The following is a 24,058-nucleotide window of genomic DNA, read 5'->3' on the forward strand; positions in this document are numbered from 1 at the left end:
ACACACACACACACACACACACACACGCACACACACACACACACACACACACACACACATACACACACACACACATGCACGCAAGCACAGTCACATCAGTTTTTCCATCAGCTTAATAGGGTGGGGCAATATTATGTGTGTGGGGTGGGGTTTCTGTGAGTGTCACTGCCAGCTCAGTTGTACTTGTGACTGAAGTTTAACATAATTAACAGAAACAGAGACACTATGTATCTGTGAACCCTTGAGGTCCATTATTTTGTTTGCACTCTGAGGACTTTCCTGTGTGGCTCAGAAGGTAGAGCGGCTGTCAAGGTTCTCGGTTCGATTCCCTGGCTGCCTCTTGAAGCAAGGCCTCTAACTGCTCCCGATCATGAGCCAGTTGGTGCCTCATATGGCTTCCTCCACTATCAGTGTGTGAAATCTGTTGTCAGACGCTTTGAAGGATTAGACGGACTAGAAGAAATGCTATAAATGCAGTCCATTTATAGCCTGACACTCAGCCTGAATTTACATTTTGTTTCATTCCATTATTCAGTCTGTAATTGCTTCTATCAGCAGCAGTTTCTGGGATGGGCATTGCCAAAGAGGCAGTTTATGTTTAGGAATGTACAGGTCTGGACTTCGGCCTATAGGCACCAAGTATAAGAAATCTGATGATCGGGGCCAATCAGTGACTGCGTTTCAACTGCTGTCCACACAAAAATTGAATAGCTTCCCCTGATTGGTCCATGTGTAGATGCATGCTGTGGCATTTTCGAAACAACAATGGCTGCCCTTGATGCAACAATTGTAACAGTTAACGCTGAAATGATAAAACAAGCAATAAAGTGAAGTTATTTCAGAGTTGGAATCAATTACAACAATTAAAAAGGAATAGGAATATGCGCTAGCAGAGTTCATCGGCCGAAAAGACGTGTTTGTTTGCCGTTCTTCCGACTGGCTGCACTGTGATGACACATGTTTTGCTTCACTGATTGGTTAGAGGAGTCTGTCTGTCAAGGCAAGTACTCCCGCACACTTTTCAAGCTGCCTATAGCCCAAAGTCCAGACTCATGCACAGTATGAGGCTGGCTTGCCAGGCTAGTGTGTATCATGATGAACGGATAATTATGCCATCTATTTAATTGTATGTAATGATGACTGCATGTCAATAATGACATGCCATTATGAGGTGCTATGATGTACAACATAGAACCATGGTAATATGCCGTTAATACTGTAAACTTGTAAAAACGTATACAAACAACAACTTTTATAAACATATTTTGGTACTGACCTACTTTTTAGTGTGCTTGTAGGATCACAAATTGCCAATGGTTTCTACATTATATGTCTTGTTTATTTTTCTGCACTGGAATATCTGCTGTTTTCCAGTAACAAAGAAATACATTATTTCATTTTCCATTCTCAGAAAGTTGTAATACGGTGAGTGGTAACATTGTACTGTATACAAATGAATTGTTGGACAAGTGTTTTACTTGTGTTTCACATGTGAACACGTTTTATTTCAACATTTATAGCATTCATACATTCAACATAAAAGAAGTTTGTTATGATCATTTTGATACTTGTCTAACCATCTATTAGATGTCTATCTACACTTTTACCACTTTCTTTATTGATAAAGGGGGGGGGGGGGTGTCATCATATAGTCACATAGACAATCACATCACTGCACTCACTGTAACCTTCACTTGTTTCTGTAAGGCAACGGTTTTCAGTGTAGGTCATAAAACAAGTGTGTATAAAAAGAAGTCTGGGAAAGGTTTCATCATGACAGTCCTGTATAGTGGAAGAGTTGTTTTCAACAACATTCATGAAATGTTAACCGCTAACACTTCTTGGCTGCTTTAATTATCTAAAGCTGCGAAGATGGAACATTGATGGTATCTTCATCAAAATGGCTGATGTTCCCTTCAAAGTCTGTCCACAAAGGCAGAAACCACCAGACACAGCCACAGTGGTAGGGACAGGGTCAAGGCAGGAGGGCCACTGGAGCGAATAATTGAATGGTAACACCTGCCCACATTGCCAACTTTATCAACAGCAATAAGTTCTACTGTCTGAGAGCAACATGAAGCGTTGTATGTTGCCTGAATCAAGGGAACATCCAAATTGGTGTGCTGGAGGGTTCCATTACCCTGGTGTAGCTTAATGCTCTCTATGCCAGTACCATTACCATCAGTGAGGTTAGCTGAGAGCTCCCACCTGAAGGGTTCACATCGAGATACATCCTCAGGGCAGTTCTTGGCTTGTACACTGACAATCTTGCACAATGGGCGAATAAAATCTGTGATCTGGAGAAAGCAATAAAAACAAAACAGCATGAGAGGCAAACGGTTGTGAATCAGCCTACTGTGGGTGCAGTAGGCTACATCTGTATACAACATAATACTGTGGTCTTATAAAAGAGAAACTCATCAGGTCGGTGTCGATTGCTGAAAATTTTGATGATTTTCAATCAAAGTTGACGATGTTGTATAAGTTGTAACTTTTATGTCATAACATGGTTTCCAACCCAGGTCATAGGCTTCCTGTAATCTAAAGAAGGCCTGCTTAGCCGATATTGCACTTTTGAGTACTACATGTCCACCAGCAGGTGTCCCATCCTGCAGTAGCATCTAAATTGCTCTGAGTAGAGAGACCACTTGTTCTACCCACTGCAAATGCAATAGTTATATGGTATTAACATATATACTCTACCATACAAGTTGGCTATTTTATTATTAGTAGTAGTAGTCGCATTTAATTAAAATAATTTCCATCTGGCTTCTTTAAGTGACCACTTGACCAATGTATTGCTTTTTTTGGTAGTTGGTTGGCCTTAGGTATCGCAATATCTTTTGTTACACTAAAACGGTTTAAGAACTTAGAATGATGAACAGGTTTTCTTTTACCTTGCTGACAACAGAAAGTCTTAGAACGGCATAGTTGGAATCGGCACCGCTGGATGACTTGGCGTCAATGGTTAGAGTTACATCTGTGCCTGATGGAGTGTTTCCAGGTGGTGTAATGGTCAACGTTGCATTGGCATACTGGCCGGGTGTCAAAGTTATGCTGTCACATAATTGGGGAGTAGGAGTGAACAGGATAATGGAGCATGTTATTGTGACATTATTAAATATGAGTGTTGTACAGTCAAATCAGTTTGTCAGTTTCAAAAGTTGAGCCATATCATGAGAATGCCAATGGGGCTGTTAAGTATGACATCATTTTGTAGGCAGAGGAGAATTTCTGCCCCCAGTTTCCGTGAATCTTTTTACTATTTTTACTATTTACACATTTTTCTTCTCTTTGTTGTTGAAAGGAAAGTGTTAGAATTATACTTTAGTCGTTATTTTTGTCTCGGATCTGTTGAAATAGCGAGGGACAGAAAATGCTCTGGGGGCAGAGTTCTCCTCTGCCTACAAAATTATGTCACGGCTTAAAAGCCCCATAATGTTTTGGGCTTTTTCCTCACCTAGATTGGAATCTCATAATAAAGCCTCTGTCATTCTTGGCATTGATGGTGTATGTGCCACCAGAGCCCTGGGTCATCACACTGAATGGGAGGGAAAAGGGTTTCCCTGGCTCCAAACTGCTGTCTACTGCTGCCTGAGGAACAACAGAAAAAATCTTTGCAGGGGTGTCATTATTCTTCATATGTTGGCTTTGTGTGAATTGTTTGACTCATCCAAATTTGTTCAGTCTTTAGCTGTGTGAAATGAAGACACTGACCTTGATGGTAACCTTGGAGACAGACATCTGCGTGGTGGACTGCCTCTGCAAGTTTGTTCTGGACACTGAGTCTGTTCCATTCAGCATAACCACAAACTCACCCTCTGGGACACTACCAACTGTAACCAGGATATCTCCATTACCCATGTCAGTTGTTGTGCCACTGCTCATGGCCTCTGCACCAGAGACCATACCCAAACCAACGTTATGAATAGACACAGAATCTGGACCCTTTTTACCCATCACTGATAGCAACAGGGTGGCAGGCTGGCCTGGATTCACAGGACAAAGAGGGAAGAAGACATGACAAAGGGAGTATAAAATACATTGATGAGGCCACGTGTCATTATTCGATTGTGTATGATCTCATCATCACAAATCTTAAGGTACGTGGTTAGATAAATGACTTTAGTTCCTAGTATTGTACAGTAATACAGACAGCTTTGTCTGTACCTGCTTTTGGACGCCCAGTGATTAAGGTACGTGGTTAGATAAATGACTTTAGTTCCTAGTATTGTACAGTAATACAGACAGCTTTGTCTGTACCTGCTTTTGGACGCCCAGTGATTACTGCATAACCTGGGTGAGGTCCCTGGAAGGCCTCGACAAAGTTATAGATAAAGGTGATGACGCTCTGACCTGGAATGACACATAGAGATTTTAACAATTAGACAATGAATAATGCTTCAATAAGTATTGAGCTGAACGAACCAATGGATAAATAAAATGAGAGGTTGAGTGAAAAAGCAGACACAAATGAGTATGTGACCTGTCACTTTGAGTGTGTATGGATGGCTGGTGCTAATGGAGATCTGCCAGGTTCCTGGCAGCTTGTCAGCACTGAGACGTATTCTCCACAGGTTGCCCACAGTTTGAATGGTCCCCAAATTACCACTGGCCTCACTCTGTCTCTGGGTAACACCTGGTAGTGTGACACATATGTTAAGGTAAAAGAAAGAAAGAAGGAAAGAAAGAAAGAAAGAAAGAAAGAAAGAAAGAAAGAAAGAAAGAAAGAGTTACCTGCTGGGTTGGTCAGTGTGAAGCTAATAGCTTTTCCTGTAATGTAGAGAGTGACATTTGTAAGAGACCCGTCCAACACAAAGGGGAAGGTCTCCTTCCCAGCGCTCCTATCTCGCTGAAGAACCGTCACCTGAGGAGACACAGAAGAGAAATTAATTCCTAACTAACCTAATATTTATTTACTTTACGGCCGGCTCTTTGGCGCTGCATCATTACCAGGGCAGAGGTGGAAGTGTCAAGAATGATGTCGGTGGCCTGAGGTAATTGGCTCTTAGACACTTCAATGGCCTGGCCCCCGGAAGCCAGAGCTAGTTTTTTGTAGTCATTGAAAGAACCGGTAAGTGAACGACGACGCCTCCTACTGGACCCCGTCATGAAGAATGACACCTGATAAGGTGGATAGGGAAATAATGTAACTAAAAGCATAGCAATGTCATCATTTGACTGAGATATATAGCGTAGGGATCTGTAATGTAGTATTTACCGTTGATTTGGTGCTCCTGATGAGTGCTTCAATGGTATCCTGTAGCGCAATGTCTTTGGCTGTGGCATCAGTGAATAAATAGATTTGAGAGGAGGCAGGGGCTCCTGTTAAAGCCAACTATGGAAACAGAGAGGTGGACGGTTGACTGATGTGTTACAATATCATTGGTTATATATCCAATTTATCAATATGCAAATTCTGACCGGAGAGTGTTTATTGTCATACCTCCAGACAAGGTCCCCCTATTGGATAACAGCGCCATCTGGCGATGCAACAGAGTAAAACTCATAAGCTCCCGTACGAGAAATGTCATTTGTCGGTAGGGCTGTCAATCACAAACGAGGGCACCGCCCCCGAGTGTATATAAGCCCTGTGGGCTATCATAACTTCCTCTTCCGCACCTCTGCTTACCTGCAACTAGAGTGTCGCGAACTCAGCCATATAAGTATTAATTCTGTCAAGTTTAGCCTAAAGCGACGGCTAGGAAGTCGGCCACTGGCCTTTATAGATTATCTCCCGTACGTTTTCTACTTCTATATTCTTCCTACAGTTCGGTCTTTTCTTCACTTTCGCTTTGAGTCTTTTACTTCTTCTCTGTACGTTCTGCCACGTGTTTCCCTGCCCTAGCTTAGCTTCGCTTAGCTTCGGTTAGCTCACGATGGCGGCTCGTCGGCCCACAGTTAGCAGCCTGCTAGCCAGGGTACCGAAGAAGTGCGGCCTTCCCAGCTGCAAAGGCCTCATCGCCAATGAAGATACTCATCCGTTCTGCATTGTCTGCATGGGGGTAGGACACGCCTTGGCCTCTCTGTCCCCTCCGGCCCCGGCCACGGGGGTGAACTGTACTGACTGCCTCCAGTATGATGTTCCAGCCCTCGAGGCCCGCTGTGAGATCGCTGGCGCTGGTTACGGCCTTCACACCACGGTCTCCGCCGGATCCCTCCCAGACACCTCTCCTCGTGTGCCGGACAGCGCTGTACGCCACAGCGCTGCTTCTCGCCACGTGGTTAGGCCTCCAGCGGCCTCGCCCTCAGCTAGCTTCGGTAGCCCCGATGCTAGCGGGTCTGCTGCCCCTGCTATCCCTGCTGTTTCTCCGACGGGCTCGACTGGTGCCGTGCCCAAGAAGAGAACATGCAAGACCGCCCACGTTGCTCCACCGCCAGCTGCAACCTGGACCGTCCCCCCCAAAGAATTCCACCCTCTAGTCGTCGGTGACATTCCTCTCTCCTTCTCCGTCCCCCAGCTACGGGCTATGCGGCCACCTAGCCCCGTCTCCTGGCATGCTAGCGACGGAGACGAACCGGAGCAAGAGGACTACGACATGGATGAGGTGGACACGGAGGGTGAGTACTCGGAGGAAGACGAGTCCACTTTCCCCTCCGGACAGGGCGGAGGCGCGGCCAGGGTGGTTCCTCATGCCGAGGCTTCCACCTCCGCCGTGTCCTCCCAAGCCCCTTCTGCCTCTCTCCCCCCTTCCATGCCGGCTGGGGCGAGAGGGGCAGCGGCACAAGACCCAGACTCCATCCCCATGGACGAGCTCTCGGTGCTGGAACGTGCTACCATCCGTTGTGGCCTGGAGCTGCCGCTCGGAGACGCGCCACTCGGACCACGGGCTAGAGTTCCCCTCCTTGGCCAGGATGTGGAATCCTCTCCCCCGCTTCGAATGGAAAAGCTCCCACTGGTCCCAGGCTTTGCAGAGGCCCTGCATTCAACCTGGACTACACACAAGGACCCCCCCAAGCTCCCCTTCTTGGTCGACTGCCGCGACGCAGAGAAGGCGGGAATCCCCTTGTGTCCTCCCATGGACAAACTGATGGCGCAGTCCCTTGTCGGGAGCATCAAGCCAGGTCATGAGCGGACCGGTCCTGGAGGCCGCAATCCCTTCAATTTGTACGTGGGGAAGAAGCCTCCTGGGTTTGCCATCCCCTTTGACGACAAGCAGTCTTTCAGGGTTAGGAACTCTTACAGAGCCTCCGCGCTGGCAGCCAGGACGATGAACGCCACCCAGCTGCTGCTTTTCTCCACCAGGCGCCTCCTTAGCGAGATGCGGGAGGTGCCTGACGAGATGGTGGAGGAAATGGACAAGTCGCTGCGCATGCTGATGGACCTGAATGTCCACGCCATCGAGTGGCTTGGACACGGCATGGATTACTGCATCCAGGCGGAACGTGCCAGGTGGCTTGATAAGGTAAAGTGTCCTGGCAGTTCCGGAGAGGAGACCGAGAAGGTCCTGCAAGACCTCCCCGGCCACCCTACCTCCCTCATGGGCGGTGGACTGGAGCTTCTCCGCCAGGAGGTGGCGGATAAGAAGATCACTCTGGAACTCCTGGAGGCCACGACGGACCCCCAGGTACCCAGAAAGGAAAAGAGACAGGGACGGAGCAAGGCCCCTGGTCAGGCTGACAGGGGGCGCTCTTCCTCCAAGCAGGGGAAACAGAACAATCCCCCTAGGACCCCCTCTTCTTCCTCCGCGGGACCCCCTCGCACTGCAGCGGGGGCTCAGGCCCGCTCCCAATCCCGCCACCCTCCCAGGCACGGGATACCGGCCAGCTCCCACAAAGCCCGTGGGAAGCCGCCGCGAAAGTGACACTGGACTCTGGCGGGGTCCCCCTGAAAATTCAGGGGACCCCCCCTTGCAAGCGCAGACGTTTGGACAATATGAACAATTTTTCTTATGCCAAGAAAGCAATGTTTATTCCTCCTCTGTGCTCTCCTCCAGTGCCTGTATTAAAAAGTGTGTTGATAAAACAATGCCTGTTTATTTCAAACCCACCTGCTTTAGTACAGACGACCCCATTTTGCATGAATTTAGCCAGTGTAGAGAAGTCCAGGCTGGAATTTCTTTCCACTCAGAAAATATCGCTTCCTCCAGTCACGCAGACAGGTTACAAGCAGAATATTTCTCTTTGCAAAATGTTCCCAGACAAGCTAATTCCTATTCACAATGGTATGGTTTCACTAGTGTGCAATACCCCTCTGTCTCCACCGAGCGGCACTGTTATGCCGACTCTAGTTCAGGACAGGAGTTTGGTCTTAGCGTCAGGGAAGAAGCCAACACATATCACCCAGGGTCGGCCTCGTCTTCCCGTAAGGAAGCATATAAAGGCCTTAGCACAGGTTGTAAACGTAAATACAATTCCCCGAGCCGGGGATTATGTTACTTATGCGATGAACCCTGTCCCCCGGGCTCCACGCTATGTGCCGCCTGTATTTTTAACAAGCGAGGCTTCTTGGAGGTCACGTGTCCGTCTCCCACCGGATACGGAAATAAGCGTACCGGAAACGGAAACGCTCTTTCCGCCGGTGTCTCCGCGCCTTCCGGCCCGGCGTCTAGCGGATACGGATACGTGCCCGGATACGGAACCTCTCGGTCCCGTCCTTCCTCTCCCTCCCGGCCCAGTAGTCCCGCTCAGGCGGTACAACCCCAAGGCTTCTCCGTTGCTCAGCAACACGTTAGCACAGTGTGCAGAGCAATGGAAGCGTTGCAATCCGAATCACTGGGTGTTTCGGACGGTGACACGGGGCTACAGACTACAGTTCGCGGAAATACCCTCCCTATCCAGCAAGGTTATTTACACTCGAGCCCGCGGCTTGAAAGCGGATGCCTTGAGGGAGGAGATAGACTCACTATTGCGCAAGGGCGCTATAGTGGAGTTATCACGCGACCAGAGCCGTTTAGGCTTCTGGAGCCGTTATTTTCTGGTTCAGAAAAAAGGAGGGGGGCTGCGTCCGATTATGGACTTACGTGCTCTGAACAAGCACTTGAAAAAGTTCAAATTCAGGATGCTGACGTCAGAGTCACTGATGAAATCAGTGAGACAGGGGGATTTCCACTGTTCAGTGGATCTGAGGGACGCTTATCAGCACATCCTCATTTATCCCCCACACAGGAAGTTCCTGCGGTTCGCCTTCGAGGGGCGCCTGTACGAGTACACGGTCCTCCCTTTCGGTCTTTCCCTGAGCCCTCGGGTTTTCGTGAAAGTGACCGAGGCAGCCATTGCTCCACTGAGGCATCAGGGAGTCAGGCTGGCGAACTACATAGACGATTGGATGATTTCCGCCGCCTCCTGCTCAGAAGCGGCGCGCCATACCAATCTGGTGTTGTCACACCTGAAGGCCTTGGGTTTCAACGTCAATTTTGGCAAAAGCATGTTGTCACCCTCCCAGCAGATTTCCTTTATAGGAATATCTCTGGACTCGGCCACCATGTCCGCTCGCCTCTCCCCGGAGAGGGTGGACAGGTTTCTGACTTGTCTCGGCTCCTTCCGACTGAACCAGGTGGTCAGGTACAAGGAGTGCATGAAGTTGACTGGGCTGATGGCGTCAGCGGTGCAACTTCTGCGTCTGGGCAGGTTTCATATGAGACCTTTCCAGCGGTGGTCACTGGCGCTCAGGATTCCTTCCCTGCAAGGGTACAGGAAGGTGACAGTCAGCCAGGTCTGCATGGACGCTCTGGTCCCATGGAGGGACCAGGCGTTGTTGACGAGTGGGGTCTCCATGGGCGAAGTGGTGTCACGCAAGGTGATCACCACAGACGCCAGCCGCTCGGGGTGGGGCGCCACCCACGAGGGGCGCTCAGCCAGGGGCCTTTGGACCCAGGCCATGTTAGAGTACCACATCAACTATCTGGAGTTAATGGCGATCTACTTGGCGCTCAAGCATTTCGAACCATTTCTCCGGGGTTGCCATGTCCTGGTCAGGACGGACAACACGGCGGCCCTGTATTATCTCAACAAACAGGGCGGCCTCTCCTCGCGTACGCTGGATCAGCTGGCGCGCGAGATGACCCTCTGGTGCTTGCCTCGTTTGAGGTCCATCAGAGCCTCCCATGTCCCGGGCCTTCAGAACGGCGGCGCCGATCTGTTGTCCAGGGGGGAGCATCGTTACGAGGATTGGTCTCTCCACCCTGCGGTGGTGAGGCAGATTTTCTCCAGGTTCGGTCAACCTCGAGTGGATCTCTTTGCCTCCCAGGAGAACGCGAAGTGTCCCCTTTACTTCTCAGTGAGGGGACCTTCTCCTCTGGGGACGGACGCGTTTGCTTACGAATGGCCACAAGGTCTTCTCTACGCGTTTCCACCCCTGGAACTGATCCTTCCCACTCTGGAGAGGATCAGATGTTCCAACCAGGAGGTTCTTCTGGTGACACCATCCAGGGGAGTGTGGAGGTCTCTGATCACCCCACTGCTCTCTCTACCCCCTTGGCGGCTTCCCTTGCACAGGGATCTGCTGCGCCAGGCAGGGGACGAGATCTTCCATCCAGACCCACGGGGCCTAGACCTGTGGGTTTGGCCCGTGAGAGGGAGAACCTGCTCGCAGCAGGCTTCTCACCGACGGTTGTAGCCACTATTCAGAGTGCTAGAGCCCCCTCTACTAGGGCTGTGTATGATGGAAGGTGGAATGCCTTTTTGGACTGGTGTGAGCTACAGGAGCCACCTGTGGTGGCTCATTTAGCTTCGGCCCAGAGGGTGTTAGATTTCCTGCAGGACCGCCTGGACCTTGGTCTGGCGTTCTCTACACTGAGGGGTTATTTAGCGGCTATTGATGCCTGCCACCTGGGGGTGGCAGGTAAAGGCCTTTCTAAAATCCCTGAGGTGGTCCAGTTCATGCATGGTGTTGACCATTTGAGACCTGTGACTAGAGCCTTGTTTCCTGTGTGGGATCTACAAGTGGTTCTTGAGGGCCTTTGCAAGGCACCCTTTGAACCGATTGGGAGGACCTCTTTGAAACATTTAAGTTTCAAAACAGCTCTTTTGCTTGCCTTGTCTACGGCTAAGCGTGTGAGCGACCTTCATGCGCTCTCTGTGAGCCCTGATTGTATGAGGTTTCTCAATAATGACTCCAAGGTTCTTCTTAAACCTCATTTGAGTTTTATTCCTAAGAACCGTGTGGTCCCGAAGGAACCTGTTGTTTTGACAGCTTTCCATCCTCCTCCGTTTGCATCGGAGGAGGATAGGCGTCTTCATTGTCTTTGTCCAGTTAGGGCCCTGAAGGCCTACTGTGATAGGACGGTGGACAGCAGGTCTACTTCTCAGCTTTTCGTGGTCATGAATGCCCGTCAACGAAAAGCGGTGTCCAAGCCCACTCTGTCGAGATGGCTTGTGGATGCAATTAGGTTGGCTTACACCCGGTCTGGGTCTGAAGTGCCGGAAGCACTTAAGGCCCACAGTACTAGGGGTGTGTCTACCTCTTGGGCTTTGTCCAAAGGTGTCTCCATTGAGGAGATTTGTGCAGCGGCGAATTGGTCTTCGCCGTCCACCTTTGCGACCTACTATCACCTGGACGTTGCGCCTTCTGCTATGGCGCATACGGTTCTGGGTGCTGCTGCCCTTCCTACTATGTAGTGGGGCGGCTCTCTCCCCTTCCTGAGACAGCATGCTACTGTCTCTAGGATACATGGGGGGGGACCCTGAGTTTTTCCCTTATATTACTGCAGTTTTATAAGGTGGACCTGTGTCTGCCCTTAGTGCATAAGGCAGGCCTCGGTCTGTCAGGGTCTTTTTCTGTCTGAACACGCCCAGGCCCTGTGGGTCTGGGTCGGATCAGTCCTGAAAGGGGTCACGTCGGTTGACGGGACCTCCTTCCGGGTGTGGTCGGTGTGCACGACAGTCTTGTCGGTTCATGGCTTCTCGGGGAGTGTATGAGTCCCATAGGGGGACCTTGTCTGGAGGTATGACAATAAACGTATAGGTTCCGGACGGAACCATGTTTATTTAATACCGGAGGACAAGATCCCCCGAATAAAGCCCCTCGGTTCGCTAGTTGCGGGCGCAGAGGTGCGGCTTTAGAGGAAGTTATGATAGCCCACAGGGCTTATATACACTCGGGGGCGGTGCCCTCGTTTGTGATTGACAGCCCTACCGACAAATGACATTTCTCGTACGGGAGCTTATGAGTTTTACTCTGTTGCATCGCCAGATGGCGCTGTTATCCCATAGGGGGACCTTGTCCTCCGGTATTAAATAAACATGGTTCCGTCCGGAACCTATACGTTATTTATGTTTAAGCTTCTGTACCTGGAGTCCTGACAGGGACATCTCTGGGACATCACCACCTCCCTCCGCCTGGAGCTTAGATACTCTGTCTTTCATCACCTTAGCATCTGGAGTCCTTATCATGGGTCCAAATTCTACACAATACACATTTGTGGAGGAGTTTAATTTCAAAATGACTTTAAAAATATTGACACACATTAAAACACATATTATAAGCTTCACTGTCAAAAGCTTTGTGAACATATAAGTTAGAAATCTTGGACCCTACAAACTAGCATCAGAAGTAGTGATATATTTCTGAATAAGTAATTATTGTTTAATACATAATTATGTTCTATTTTTCTGTGCACATTCAGTACATTTGTTTAACGCTTTATACACTTCTTGACAGAAATGGTAGGTGGATGATACAAACTACAAAGGCATTACAATAGATCTTACCAGGGTCATTGAAGGGAACCAGAATATATTCAGAAGGTTCATCCTGCGTTCCCTTTGTGCTGTCAATGATTTGACTAACAAGTCTCCTGACTTCTGCAATGTCATTAGACATGCTGCCTGTGGTGTCGATGACAAAACACACAACAGATGCACGAGCGATGCCAACCATTCTGTGAGAGACAAAAAGACATATTGTAGAAAGATTATGCTGTTGTATTTTCTCTACTGGGCAGCAACTGTTGTTGGCGGTATATAGTACTAACAGTACTAATACTATACTAACGACATTGGCTGTGGAACTAAAACTCCCTATGTAGAAACGCTTTGGAAAAAAGTATTGACTGAATGCAATTCATGAAGTGTCATATGTTATTTTACATTGTCATAGTTGCACACTCATGTAATTTGCATTTGTTTGTGTAATAATGTTTTACTTCATCCTTTCTCATTGTACCTCAAGAAGTCGTCGTCCCCAGCAGCTCCACGGATGTCTTCCAGCAGTTGGAGGCTGGCTCTGGTGGCTAAATTGACAGCAGCTGTGTGGAATGCCACATTGTCTGGACGACGCTCATCCTTGTTAATACCACCGCGAGGGACCACTGTGCTGGTCAGGTCAGCAGCACCCCCATGACTGCATTTACCTTGTATAGGACAAAAAGTAGATTAGCCATGAAAAAAAACTGAAATATTCTTGAGAGGTTTAAAAAGAAATATATATATATATAGGCTACAGTATATAGTTATGAGAACTATTAAAGCTAGTTATAATAACATACATACTGTAACATAATAAACATATAACACAAATGTCAATGTTTTTTCTTCCCATACCACCAGCAATACATATTTATGTATTGTGCATTGTGTATTATGCCTCATTTGTAACGCTTCATAATTGCAACAAGCACATTATCTCTGATTGGTCAATGCCATCATGACGTCATCGCTTCATGTGACCTGAGCCGTAATGAATGTGTCCAGGAGGTAAGAATTATTTTTATCCAGCCTGGACCGAGTTATTGCAGGAAGAACTGGTATTTCTCAAAATACGTAAACATTTTCACCTTGAGTATCTTTGGTCTGCAAATCTTTTCCGTATGTCTTGGACATGGAAGTCATTGTCACATGATATTTTGTATGGTCAATTGGTTATAAAACAATGCATCTTTCATTGTCATAGGAAGCTGGTATTCTCAAATACTCACAGTGTTTCAGGAATATAATGTGTGGGAAGGTTTCAACAAGTTGTCATGTTAAGAAGCCCATTTAAAGGGGAAATAAACTATATGTACCAAATACGTTGCCTTATTTACAGTAGGCCTATGTTAAAGCTGTGTAATCTTACTATGTCTATACTGTAGGCTTACATTATTTCCCTTGGTAATTGTGGGCTCGCCAGTACCTGGCGAGCACACTTTAGATATTGTCATTATTTATTAAGTGTGCCTATGCATAGCATGGGCAGACTTATTGTTATCGCTCATATTTATATATTTACTTAAGTCTGTCCATACTTTTCCCCAAAGTTTGGCACGCTACTCCTCCCACAGTTTTCGCACCACACACTCGCGCCATATGTCAAATCGACCGGCTTACTCGGGAATGGTGTGCTATCAAGTTGCTAAAAGAAAGGTTCTATAGTTTAATTGATATTAATTTATTAGTGAATTAATTTTCCCCATTGACTTATAATGGGAATCGCATTCAATTATTTTTCTCTCGCAAACCATAGGGGCTACAGTTTCAAGACTTGGAGAGGAGGTTCATAATGATTGTAAGAATTAATCAAAAAATAATTACATCACTCGGCCTCATGGTGGCGCTATAACGGCCAACTTTACGTTTTGCCCCGTAACTCTTGAAACGTAGGTCGGAAAATGAAAATTATTTTTTCCCTGGATTCCTTGGGTCAAGACGCATCTCCCCATATAGGCCACGCCCATTTGCGCCAGGATAGATTTTCCGCCATCTTGAATTTTCTCTAAAACACACTTCTTGCTCCTTTTCCTACATATTTTCTTCAAATGTCTTAAAACCCGGTACACATGATCTATGAAGCCATGCGATAAACATAGTCAAAGGATATTTTGATAGTCCATACCGTTCGTTCGTAACGCGCTTCCAAACTTAAAGGGAGGGGCCCGTTTCGCAAACAATAGCCATAAATCACAAACAATAGGTCGAGTCAACACTGAATTTCAACCACGGGTCGGGGGTGGCATACTCAACGGATCCCCAAAAGCATTTCCACTTCGACCCCTAGGGGGCGTCACAAACGCGCCAAACGAAACCGTTTCGTGCCAGAACAACGAAACACGGACGACTCGGCGGACGGTCTCACGGTCCGAACCGCCGCACGAGGTCGCGCATTTAGCGCGCTGCAGGCACACTTGTCAAAATTGACTCTGTCAATTCTAGTTAAGTGTGCCTATGCATAGCATGGGACACTTATTGTTCTTGCTCATATTTATTTAGGTCTTTCTTTCTGTCCATACTTTTCCCCAAAGTTTGGCACGCTACTCCTCCCACAGTTTTTGCACCACACACTCGCGCCATATGTCAAATCGACCGGCTTACGCGGGAATGGTGTGCTAGTAACTTGCTAAGAGAAAGGTTCTATAGTTTAATTGATATTAATTTATTAGTGAATTAATTTTCCCCATTGACTTATAATGGGAATCGCATTCAATATTTTTCTCTCGCAAACCATAGGGGCTACAGTTTCAAGACTTGGAGAGGAGGTTCAAAATGATTTCAAGGATTAAATAAAAAATAATAGTGTCATTTGGCCTCATGGTGGCGCTATAACAGCCCAGTTTACGTTTTGGCCTGTAACTGTTGAACCGTAGGTCGGAAAATGAAAATTATTTTTTCCCTGGGTCATGACGCATCTCCCCATATAGGCCACGCCCATTTGCGTATGGGTAGATTTTCCGCCATCTTGAATTTTCTCCAAAACACACTTTTTGCTCCTTTTCCTACATATTTTCTTCAAATGTCTTAAAAACCGGTACACATGATCTATGAAGCCACGCAATAAACATAGTCAAAGGATATGTCGATAGTCCGTACCGTTCGTTCGTAACGCGCTTCCAAAGTTAGCGGGAGGGGCACGTTTCGCAAACGATAGCCATAAATCACAAACAATAGGTCGAGTCGACACTGAATTTCAACCACAGGTCGGGGGTGGCATACTCAACGGATCCCCAAAATCATTTCCACTTCGACCCCTAGGGGGCGTCACAAACGCGCGAAACGTAACCGTTTCATGCCAGAACGCGTTTTTCACGGGGACCGACCCTCTCACGACGAAACGCAGACGACTCGGCGTACGGTCTCACAGTCCAAACCGCCGCACAAGGTCGCGCATTTAGCGAGCTGCAGGCACACTTGTCAAAATTGACCCTGTCAATTCTAGTTTATTTATTTATCTAGTAAGTAGACGGGATTTTCGGTTCCTTTCTACTCCTACATACTTAGTGAGAAAATGAAAATAAAAATATCAATGTGTTCAGCTTACAGTGGGGAAGTGTGCTATTACTTTTTACAGCAATCGGCCAAATGGTGGCGCTGTAGGAAGCCTTCGAAAGTACGATCTTTGAACAGGTATAGCTCATGCTGTGTTATACATACAGCCATGAAACCTGTATACACTTATGTGTCTCCTCATGCCGAACAACTTTTACCCTCTAACTTTTGACCTCTGACCTTTAGGTCTCCCACAATTCGGAATTATATGAAAAACAGTAAAAATCTATCTCCTCCTGGGATTTTCGCGTCAAGTGCACAAAACTTTTTTCACATGAACTTTGGACCAATACCTATACAGTCTATGTGGTGAGAAGTTTGTACGTTAAACCATTAATTTTTTATAATTCAATTCATATTGCGGTTTTATGCAAATTATTATTCTGCCTCTAAATCAAACATGCAAAGTGTTACGTTCATGGCATTTGGCAAACATGTAGAGGTTTAGTCCAAATATCACTGAAACCAATCTTATTCCAATTGGCCAAAGGGGGGCGCTATACGAAGCGTTTGAAAATTCAAACTTCAAACGGGCATAAGTCTTGACTCGTTTCGTTTGAAGACATGCAACTTGTTACACGCGTGCTTTGACTCAAGCGGAAGACATCTGTGTCGTTGTTAAGTAAGCTCCGCCCTTAGATTTTCCGCCAATTTGAGCAGTTTGTAAAACGCGTAAACCCGCTTTTATTCTGAAATTTTCGCGTCACGTGCACAAAACTTTTTTTACGTGAACTTTGGACCGATATCTAAAGATCTGTCAGATCGGATTTCTTTAAAATTGAAACATGCTTTTTTAAATAATTCAATGAATATTGCATTTTTATGCAAATTATTCTTCTGCCTCTAAATCATACATACAAAGTAGCATGATCATGGCATTTGGCAAAGATGTAGAGTGTTATTCCAAATATCACTAAAACCAATCATACCCCAATTGGCCAAAGGTGGGCGCTATATCATTTTGAGCAGTTTGTGAAACGCTTAAAACCGTTTTTATTCTAGGATTTCTTTTTAGCAATTTGCATGAAACATTCTACACGCAATCTAAGGACCTTTATCTAACATGCCTATGAAGTGCATACAATAAAATAATAAAACTAGAAAAATATTGTTCCTTCGAAACAATTGTGGGCTCGCTTCAAGCCAGAAAACAATGGCTATAAAAGCACAAAATGTCAAGATCGCAGGCATTGCTCTCTTTGACGTTACTGACGTCAAAGATTGGTCCATTTTGTTCCAAAAATGTGTTGTGCAAAGGTTGACCCGCTGGTGGCGCTATAACAGGCCAATGTGAGAAGGTTGGTATCTGTTCCTTGACCTATTGGGAATGTGCTTGCAAGATTTCACGCACATCCCAGGCTGTGTTCATGATTTGAGGTGTTTTTGGCTTTGGACACTTTATCGCTGCTTGCAGCTATATTTATTATTATTATTTTATAATTTTTTTGTGTGCACTTCATAGGCATGTTAGATAAAGGTCCTTAGATTGCGTGTAGAATGTTTCATGCAAATTGCAAAAAAAATCCTAGAATAAAAACGGGTTTAAGCGTTTTACAAACTGCTCAAAATTATATAGCGCCCCCCTTTGGCCATTTGGGGTAAGATTGGTTTCAGTGATATTTGAACTAACCCTCTACACTATTTTGTCATGAAAATGTGACTTTGCATGTATGTTTTAGAGGCAGAAGAATAATTTGCATAAAAATGCAATATTGTTTGAATTATTTAAAAAAGCATGTTTCAATGTTAAAGAAATCCGATCTGACAGATCTTTAGATATCGGTCCAAAGTTCACGTAAAAAAAGTTTTGTGCACGTGACGCGAAAATTCCAGAATAAAAGCGGGTTTACGCGTTTTACAAACTGCTCAAAATGGCGGAAAATTAAAGGGCGGAGCTTACTTAACAACGACACAGATGTCTTCCGCTTGAGTCAAAGCACGCGTGTAACAAGTTGCATGTCTTCAAACGAAACGAGTCAAGACTTATGTCCGTTTGAAGTTTGAATTTTCAAACGCTTCGTATAGCGCCCCCCTTTGGCCAATTGGAATAAGATTGGTTTCAGGGATATTTGGACTAACCCTCTACATGTTTGCCAAATGCCATGAAAGTAACACTTTGCATGTTTGATTTAGAGGCAGAATAATAATTTGCATAAAACCGCAATATGAATTGAATTATTAAAAATTAATGGTTTAACGTACAAACTTCTCACCACATAGACTGTATAGGTATTGGTCCAAAGTCCATGTGAAAAAAGTTTTGTGCGCTTAACTCAAAAATCCCAGGAGGAGATAGATTTTTACTGTATTTCATATAATTCAAAATTGTGGGAGACCTAAAGGTCAGAGGTCAAAAGTCAGAGGGTAAAAGTTGTTCGGCATGAGGAGATGCATACGTGTATACAGGTTTCATGGCTGTATGTATAACACAGCATGAGCTATACCTGTTCAAAGATCGTACTTTCGAAGGCTTCCTACAGCGCCACCATTTGGCCGATTGCTGTAAAAAGTAATAGCACACTTCCCCACTGTAAGCTGAACACATTGATATTTTTATTTTCATTTTCTCACTAAGTATGTAGGAGTAGAAAGGAACCGAAAATCCCGTCTACTTACTAGATAAATAAATAAATAATGACAATATCTAAAGTGTGCTCGCCAGGTACTGGCGAGCCCACAATAATAATAATAAATATAGCTGCAAGCAGCGATAAAGTGGCCAAAGCCAAAAACACCTCAAATCATGAACACAGCCTGGGATGTTCGTGAAATCTTGCAAGCACATTCCCAATAGGTCAAGAAACAGATACCACCCTTCTATCATTGGCCTGTTATAGCGCCACCAGCGGGTCAACTTTTGCATAACATTTTTGGAAAAAATGGACCAATCTTTGACGTCAGTAACGTCAAAGAGAGCACTGCCTGCGATCTTGACATTTTGTACTTTTATAGCCATTGTTTTCTGGCTAGAAGCGAGCCCACAATTGTTTCGAAGGAACAATATTTTCTAGTTATGTTTTAAAGCTTTTGGAGGAATTGTTTAAAGTAACTCATTTGTATGTATGGCCAATGGTTCAGGAATTTCACCCAACCAAAAATTGCCCCTAAACAAATGTGTTTGTAAACATATGTTTGACCCCAGAAATACATTTTCACAGTAACTAGAATGATTTTTGGAAAGATATAGAAGAACGATCTTTTGTAATTTATACCTTTAGGCTTGGCTTTAGAATGGATTCCCAGGTAGCCTGAGGTGAGTTTCTTCTCTTGTAGAATGACAGGAAGGATAGGATTGGGACATGTTCCACTGGCACAGTCACTGCAGGTTGCAGTGTCCTTCTCTACATATGACAAACATGCACACATGATGCATTGACATTAGACAACGTTTTACTGCCCATTACTGCCTGTAATCTTCTCTTAATTATAGGTGATGTTTCCCCTTTATCTTTCCCCTCTGCTATCACTCATGTTCTCATAAAAAGTGGTGTGGCTAGTTCTGGCTACAAAAACAGAGAGAGAGAGAGAGAGAGAAAGAGAGAGAGAGAGAGAGAGAGAGAGAGAGAGAGAGAGAGAGAGAGAGAGAGAGAGACACACACACACACACACACCTGCAAGGCTTTCCATAGGGAGGTCTGGGCGGATGAGGTTGAGGTATGGATCTGTGAATCTCAGCTCCACCCAGTTACTATGGCTGTAGAAGTCCTGGGTGTTCAGTCAAGTGCGCATGGACACGAGCGAGCGCGTGCACACACACACACACACACACACATACGTGTGCACGTGTGCGCACACACACACACGCACGCACGCACGCACACGCACGCACACACACACACACACACACACACACACACACACACACACACACACACACACACACACACACACACACACACACACACACACACACACACACGGAAGAGTAGGGAGACCACCTCCAACCAGCAACTTATATTAACATTGACTCAAATAATTTGAGTCATCCATCCATTTTGAGTCAAATTGGATGGCTACTGATTGATTAAAATAATGTTTTATTCAAAATTAAGTTGTGGACTGCAGCAGATCTGCGCCATTCTGGGAGTTTGATTCCAGATGTGACGCTTAAAAACTGAATGTGGCTTCTCCATGTTTAGTTCTTCACATTTAGTAGTGTAACGTCTTACTCTCCTTATCATGGCCCATGTATAGTCCACTTTTAGGTGACAAGGTTATCACCTTTTAGGTGGAAACGTTATCACCTAAACAGTGATTTGATGTTGGACACTCAAAAACACAGTTTAGGTGATAACGTTTCGACCTAAAAGGTGATAACCTTACAGTATCTCCTAAAAGTGGAGTATGCAAGGGTCTTTACTCTCTCACCTGTAGGGTATGCAGCACTTTTCCCAGTGTTTCCCTTGCAGCTTGGAAGTTCTGATTGCGGATGTTGGCCTTGATGGTCGCCACACCCTCTGTGATCAGGCCCCGCCCCTCAAGGAAAGCCTCATTGTTGAAGTGATGGGGAGGACTGAAAGTTAAGGAAACTAATCAGCATTTTGCAGTAATTTAACAAGCATAGTAATGCCTTGAAAATATGATTTATTTCTTTTAAGAACTGTTCCAAATTTGTGTACAGAATTCGTTACAGAAGTGTACTTATTACAAGATGTCAGAGATTATACAGATAAACATTAAGTCTAATATGAAATTCTATCATTTAAGGTTAACTGCACATAAATACTTCTATTATATTACCAATACATTATTTTCTTATACATATAGGTTTCCCACCTGTTGATGAAATCACGGTCCACCAGTCCATTCTGATCGTAGATCTCATTGAGAGCAGAGCGGAACTTGGCAGCTGACACCTCTCCTGTTGCTTTGGGACCTAGACAGGCCTGGACCAGCTCCTCAGGAGAGTTGCCCTGAGGTCAAAGGGGAAAATAAACACTAAACATTATGAACCATCTCTTTAAGTGTGCCTTAGGACAACCTGATATAAAGTCAAGGAACATTCATGCAACTTATGTGACACTATGTCAAGCGACTATGCAGTATTTAAGACCACTGTCCCTGGAATGCTGGTATACTGCTGGTGACCTACAATCAATCCTGTCAGAACCTGCTTGTTCCCCCTTGCTTTCAGCCCTTGAACAAGTTATACTCCGCAGAGTGTTCAACCAGGAGTTGAATTGGGCTTTGCAAGGAGTGGGAGCCCGGATCTCAAAAGTGTGGATTGTAACTCTAAATACACATCAGTGTACTTTAGCCCCAAAGTTACATGAACTATTAACATTGAAAATATTACTTTAAAGGTTATTGACAACCCACTTATTTGTCAAAATACCAGTATCTTAGTAGTTGAGAGGTACTGTATTCACAGTACATTAGGTCAATTTTTCTGTCACAATCCTGCCTTGTTCTGTCTGTCTCCCTGTTCTGTTAATTGTTTCTTTTACTTTACTGTTGTGTTCCTTTAATATTGAAGTAATGTATACTTCTTGTTTCTTAGTTTTAGCAAGGGTTTTACTTTACACTTGTGTACTTTTTTTGTGATAATGTTCTAGTGTATCCTGGTTTCTTCTGTTGCTTTCCTCGCCCCCCTGTGATCTCCACATGTGTTCTGTTCGTCCCTATAGCTTATCCTTTTTTGATTGTTGTCCAGTATTAATCATTGATTCCTCGTATTTAAATCTCTAGTAATTCTTAGTGTAGTTTCCTAGTGCCTCCCTGTTGTTTTCTTCGTGTTCCCTGAGTTCTGTGTGTTTTGACCTTGCAAGTACAGGGACTTAGGTTTTTGCCTGCTCCTTCTGTAAGACTTAAATCTGACCAGCTCTGACTCTGCCTCATCTTGCATTTGAGTCTTTGCATTTTTGACTTGATTTAATTTCAGCTACCACTACAATATGACGATTTTAGGGGGCAGCAGAATTTCTCTTAACCTGACTGCGCCAGATAATGGCAGCAGTGCGTATGCCTGGCTGCATACCGCTCTGCTTACCATCATCTGGGATCGGTCGTGCAGACCCGATGTAAGGGGCGGGCCATTTCTTCAAATTCTTTAGCAGGTGATTGGATGGGGCCATCTCTCTATCACAGTCTGGCACCAATCTGTATCTGTTCTAGATGGCTTCGAAATAATCCCATTTGAATCTAATCAGATCAGAAGTAAATATTGTCAGTTAAATGTAGCTTAATCATTAGCTCACTGCAAATAAAAAGGATTTATCATATTTAGTCTATATCTAGACTATAATTAGTATATTTTTGTGGACACTGCTTTACTTTACAGTTATTTTGAGGACATTTTAGTTTAACATCAACAATTTGACTGGGGTTGTTCCCCAGGGCTCGTAATACTTGGTAACTTCCTTTTTTGCCTCTTCATGACATCTCCTTGCCGTAAATAGACAATCTTCAAGCTCACAACACCTTGTGTCGTGTAACTCGTGTTGACTCACTGTGAGCTTGTAGATGCCAGGGATCATGTGGTCAAAGCAACTGTCTGGGAATACCAGACAAAAATATGACACTTACTTACTGTGTGCGTGTGCATGTGTGCATGTGTGTGTGTGCGTGTGTGTGTGTGTGTTAGTGAATGCTTTCTACCCACCGTAGGATTGAACTCATGACCAGATGATTCAGCCACTGCCCGACAAGTCTCTCTCACTTTTTGCAAAAGAGCCGTTGCTGTAATACTGACATGAGAGGATGCCTCTCCTCCGATGGGGGCAAAGGCTATGGCCCCGCCTATGGCCACGGTAAGCAGGACCACACCCAGCACTGGTGACATCATCAGTCTTAAAGAAAGGTTGTAAAGCAACTATTAAGAACAGCTCTTGTTTAGACTTTAGACGGATATCATTTTTGGGTGCGTTCGGAAATGCGCACTCAACGCACTGGTGTGCCATGTTGTCGTTAGTTTATTCAGTGCACTTGGTGCGTTGTCGTTCGGAAATCCAGTGCGCGGTGCACCGGTGTGTTGAGTGCATGCACTCACCAACCCTACTCAGAAGTTGGTGTTTGACGGTGTGTTGCGTCAGTGCACTGTTTTGATTGGTTGGTTTTCATGGCCATGTCTCGAGCGCTTCTCAGCTGTGAACAATGGAGGAAATGACCGCAAAATGCAGCATTTGCAGCTTAATTGGTCGTTTGGGCTTGATAGTTTCACACGCATCAACATATAAACTAACAGCAGGTATGCCAATGTTATGAATTACATCTCCTTTCAATATCAACGTTACGTTAGCAACTGCTGCTTTTCAGAAAGTTTACCTTCAGAGTTCAGACTGAAAAAGCGCAGAGCTGCCTCATAAACTGGTCGTTCGTAAACAAGCCACACTGAATGCACTCCACAACGTCACGCCCACTGCACTGACTACACTGAGCACACACCCGGTGCGCGTTTCCGAACGCACCCAATAACAGATTATCAAAATATTAACAACTTTGCTCTTTACCTGATACTCCTGCTGAAATGCTATTCTGATGCTGTTTTAATAGCAAATTATAAGGCTTTTGAAGACAGGTGATTCAAACTGTTAAATGAAAATACCTGATACATTTAAATGAAATAAATGTTTGGGTGAAATTCATCCTGCCCACCACTGCAGGCAGGATGCACTCATTGGAGTGCATCCTGCCTGGCCGGGCACTCCAACTGGCTATGTTCTAGTAGCCTGATTTCAGACTCTGCGCTGGAGCTTAAGAGTCTGAGCCTGAGCCATTGTGTTGAGATTTCAAAGGGGAGGGGATTTAAAATTTGAAATTCCCAATCACAAGCGATCTGGTGGGAGGGTTGTGTTTGACTTTTGCACACAAAACAATCCCTCCTCCCCCTCCCCTCAATGACATGCACCCAACAGGTCAGTGTCTTTGATGTTTCACTGAT

The 24,058-nt window shown here is 45.3% G+C and overlaps 1 protein-coding gene across 1 annotated transcript; it reads right to left on the reverse strand.

Moving 5' to 3' along the window:
- Positions 1–1,916: 1,916 nt before the first annotated feature.
- LOC308282226 (von Willebrand factor A domain-containing protein 7-like) lies at positions 1,917–22,960 on the reverse strand (the record flags this gene model as incomplete). The annotated part of the gene is made up of 17 exons (XM_080722571.1): positions 1,917–2,297; positions 2,898–3,057; positions 3,461–3,590; positions 3,714–3,989; positions 4,264–4,356; positions 4,487–4,639; positions 4,738–4,867; positions 4,954–5,124; positions 5,222–5,338; positions 12,232–12,344; positions 12,652–12,821; positions 13,106–13,292; positions 19,392–19,520; positions 19,791–19,884; positions 20,548–20,692; positions 20,956–21,092; positions 22,781–22,960. The coding sequence occupies 17 exons, from the start codon at positions 22,958–22,960 to the stop codon at positions 1,917–1,919; spliced, it is 2,766 nt and encodes a 921-aa protein (XP_080578697.1).
- Positions 22,961–24,058: the final 1,098 nt, after the last annotated feature.

The sequence above is a fragment of the Nannobrachium achirus genome (assembly GCF_963921795.1).
Source record: "Nannobrachium achirus genome assembly, chromosome: 3".
In the NCBI taxonomy this organism is placed as follows: Eukaryota; Metazoa; Chordata; class Actinopteri; order Myctophiformes; family Myctophidae; genus Nannobrachium; species Nannobrachium achirus.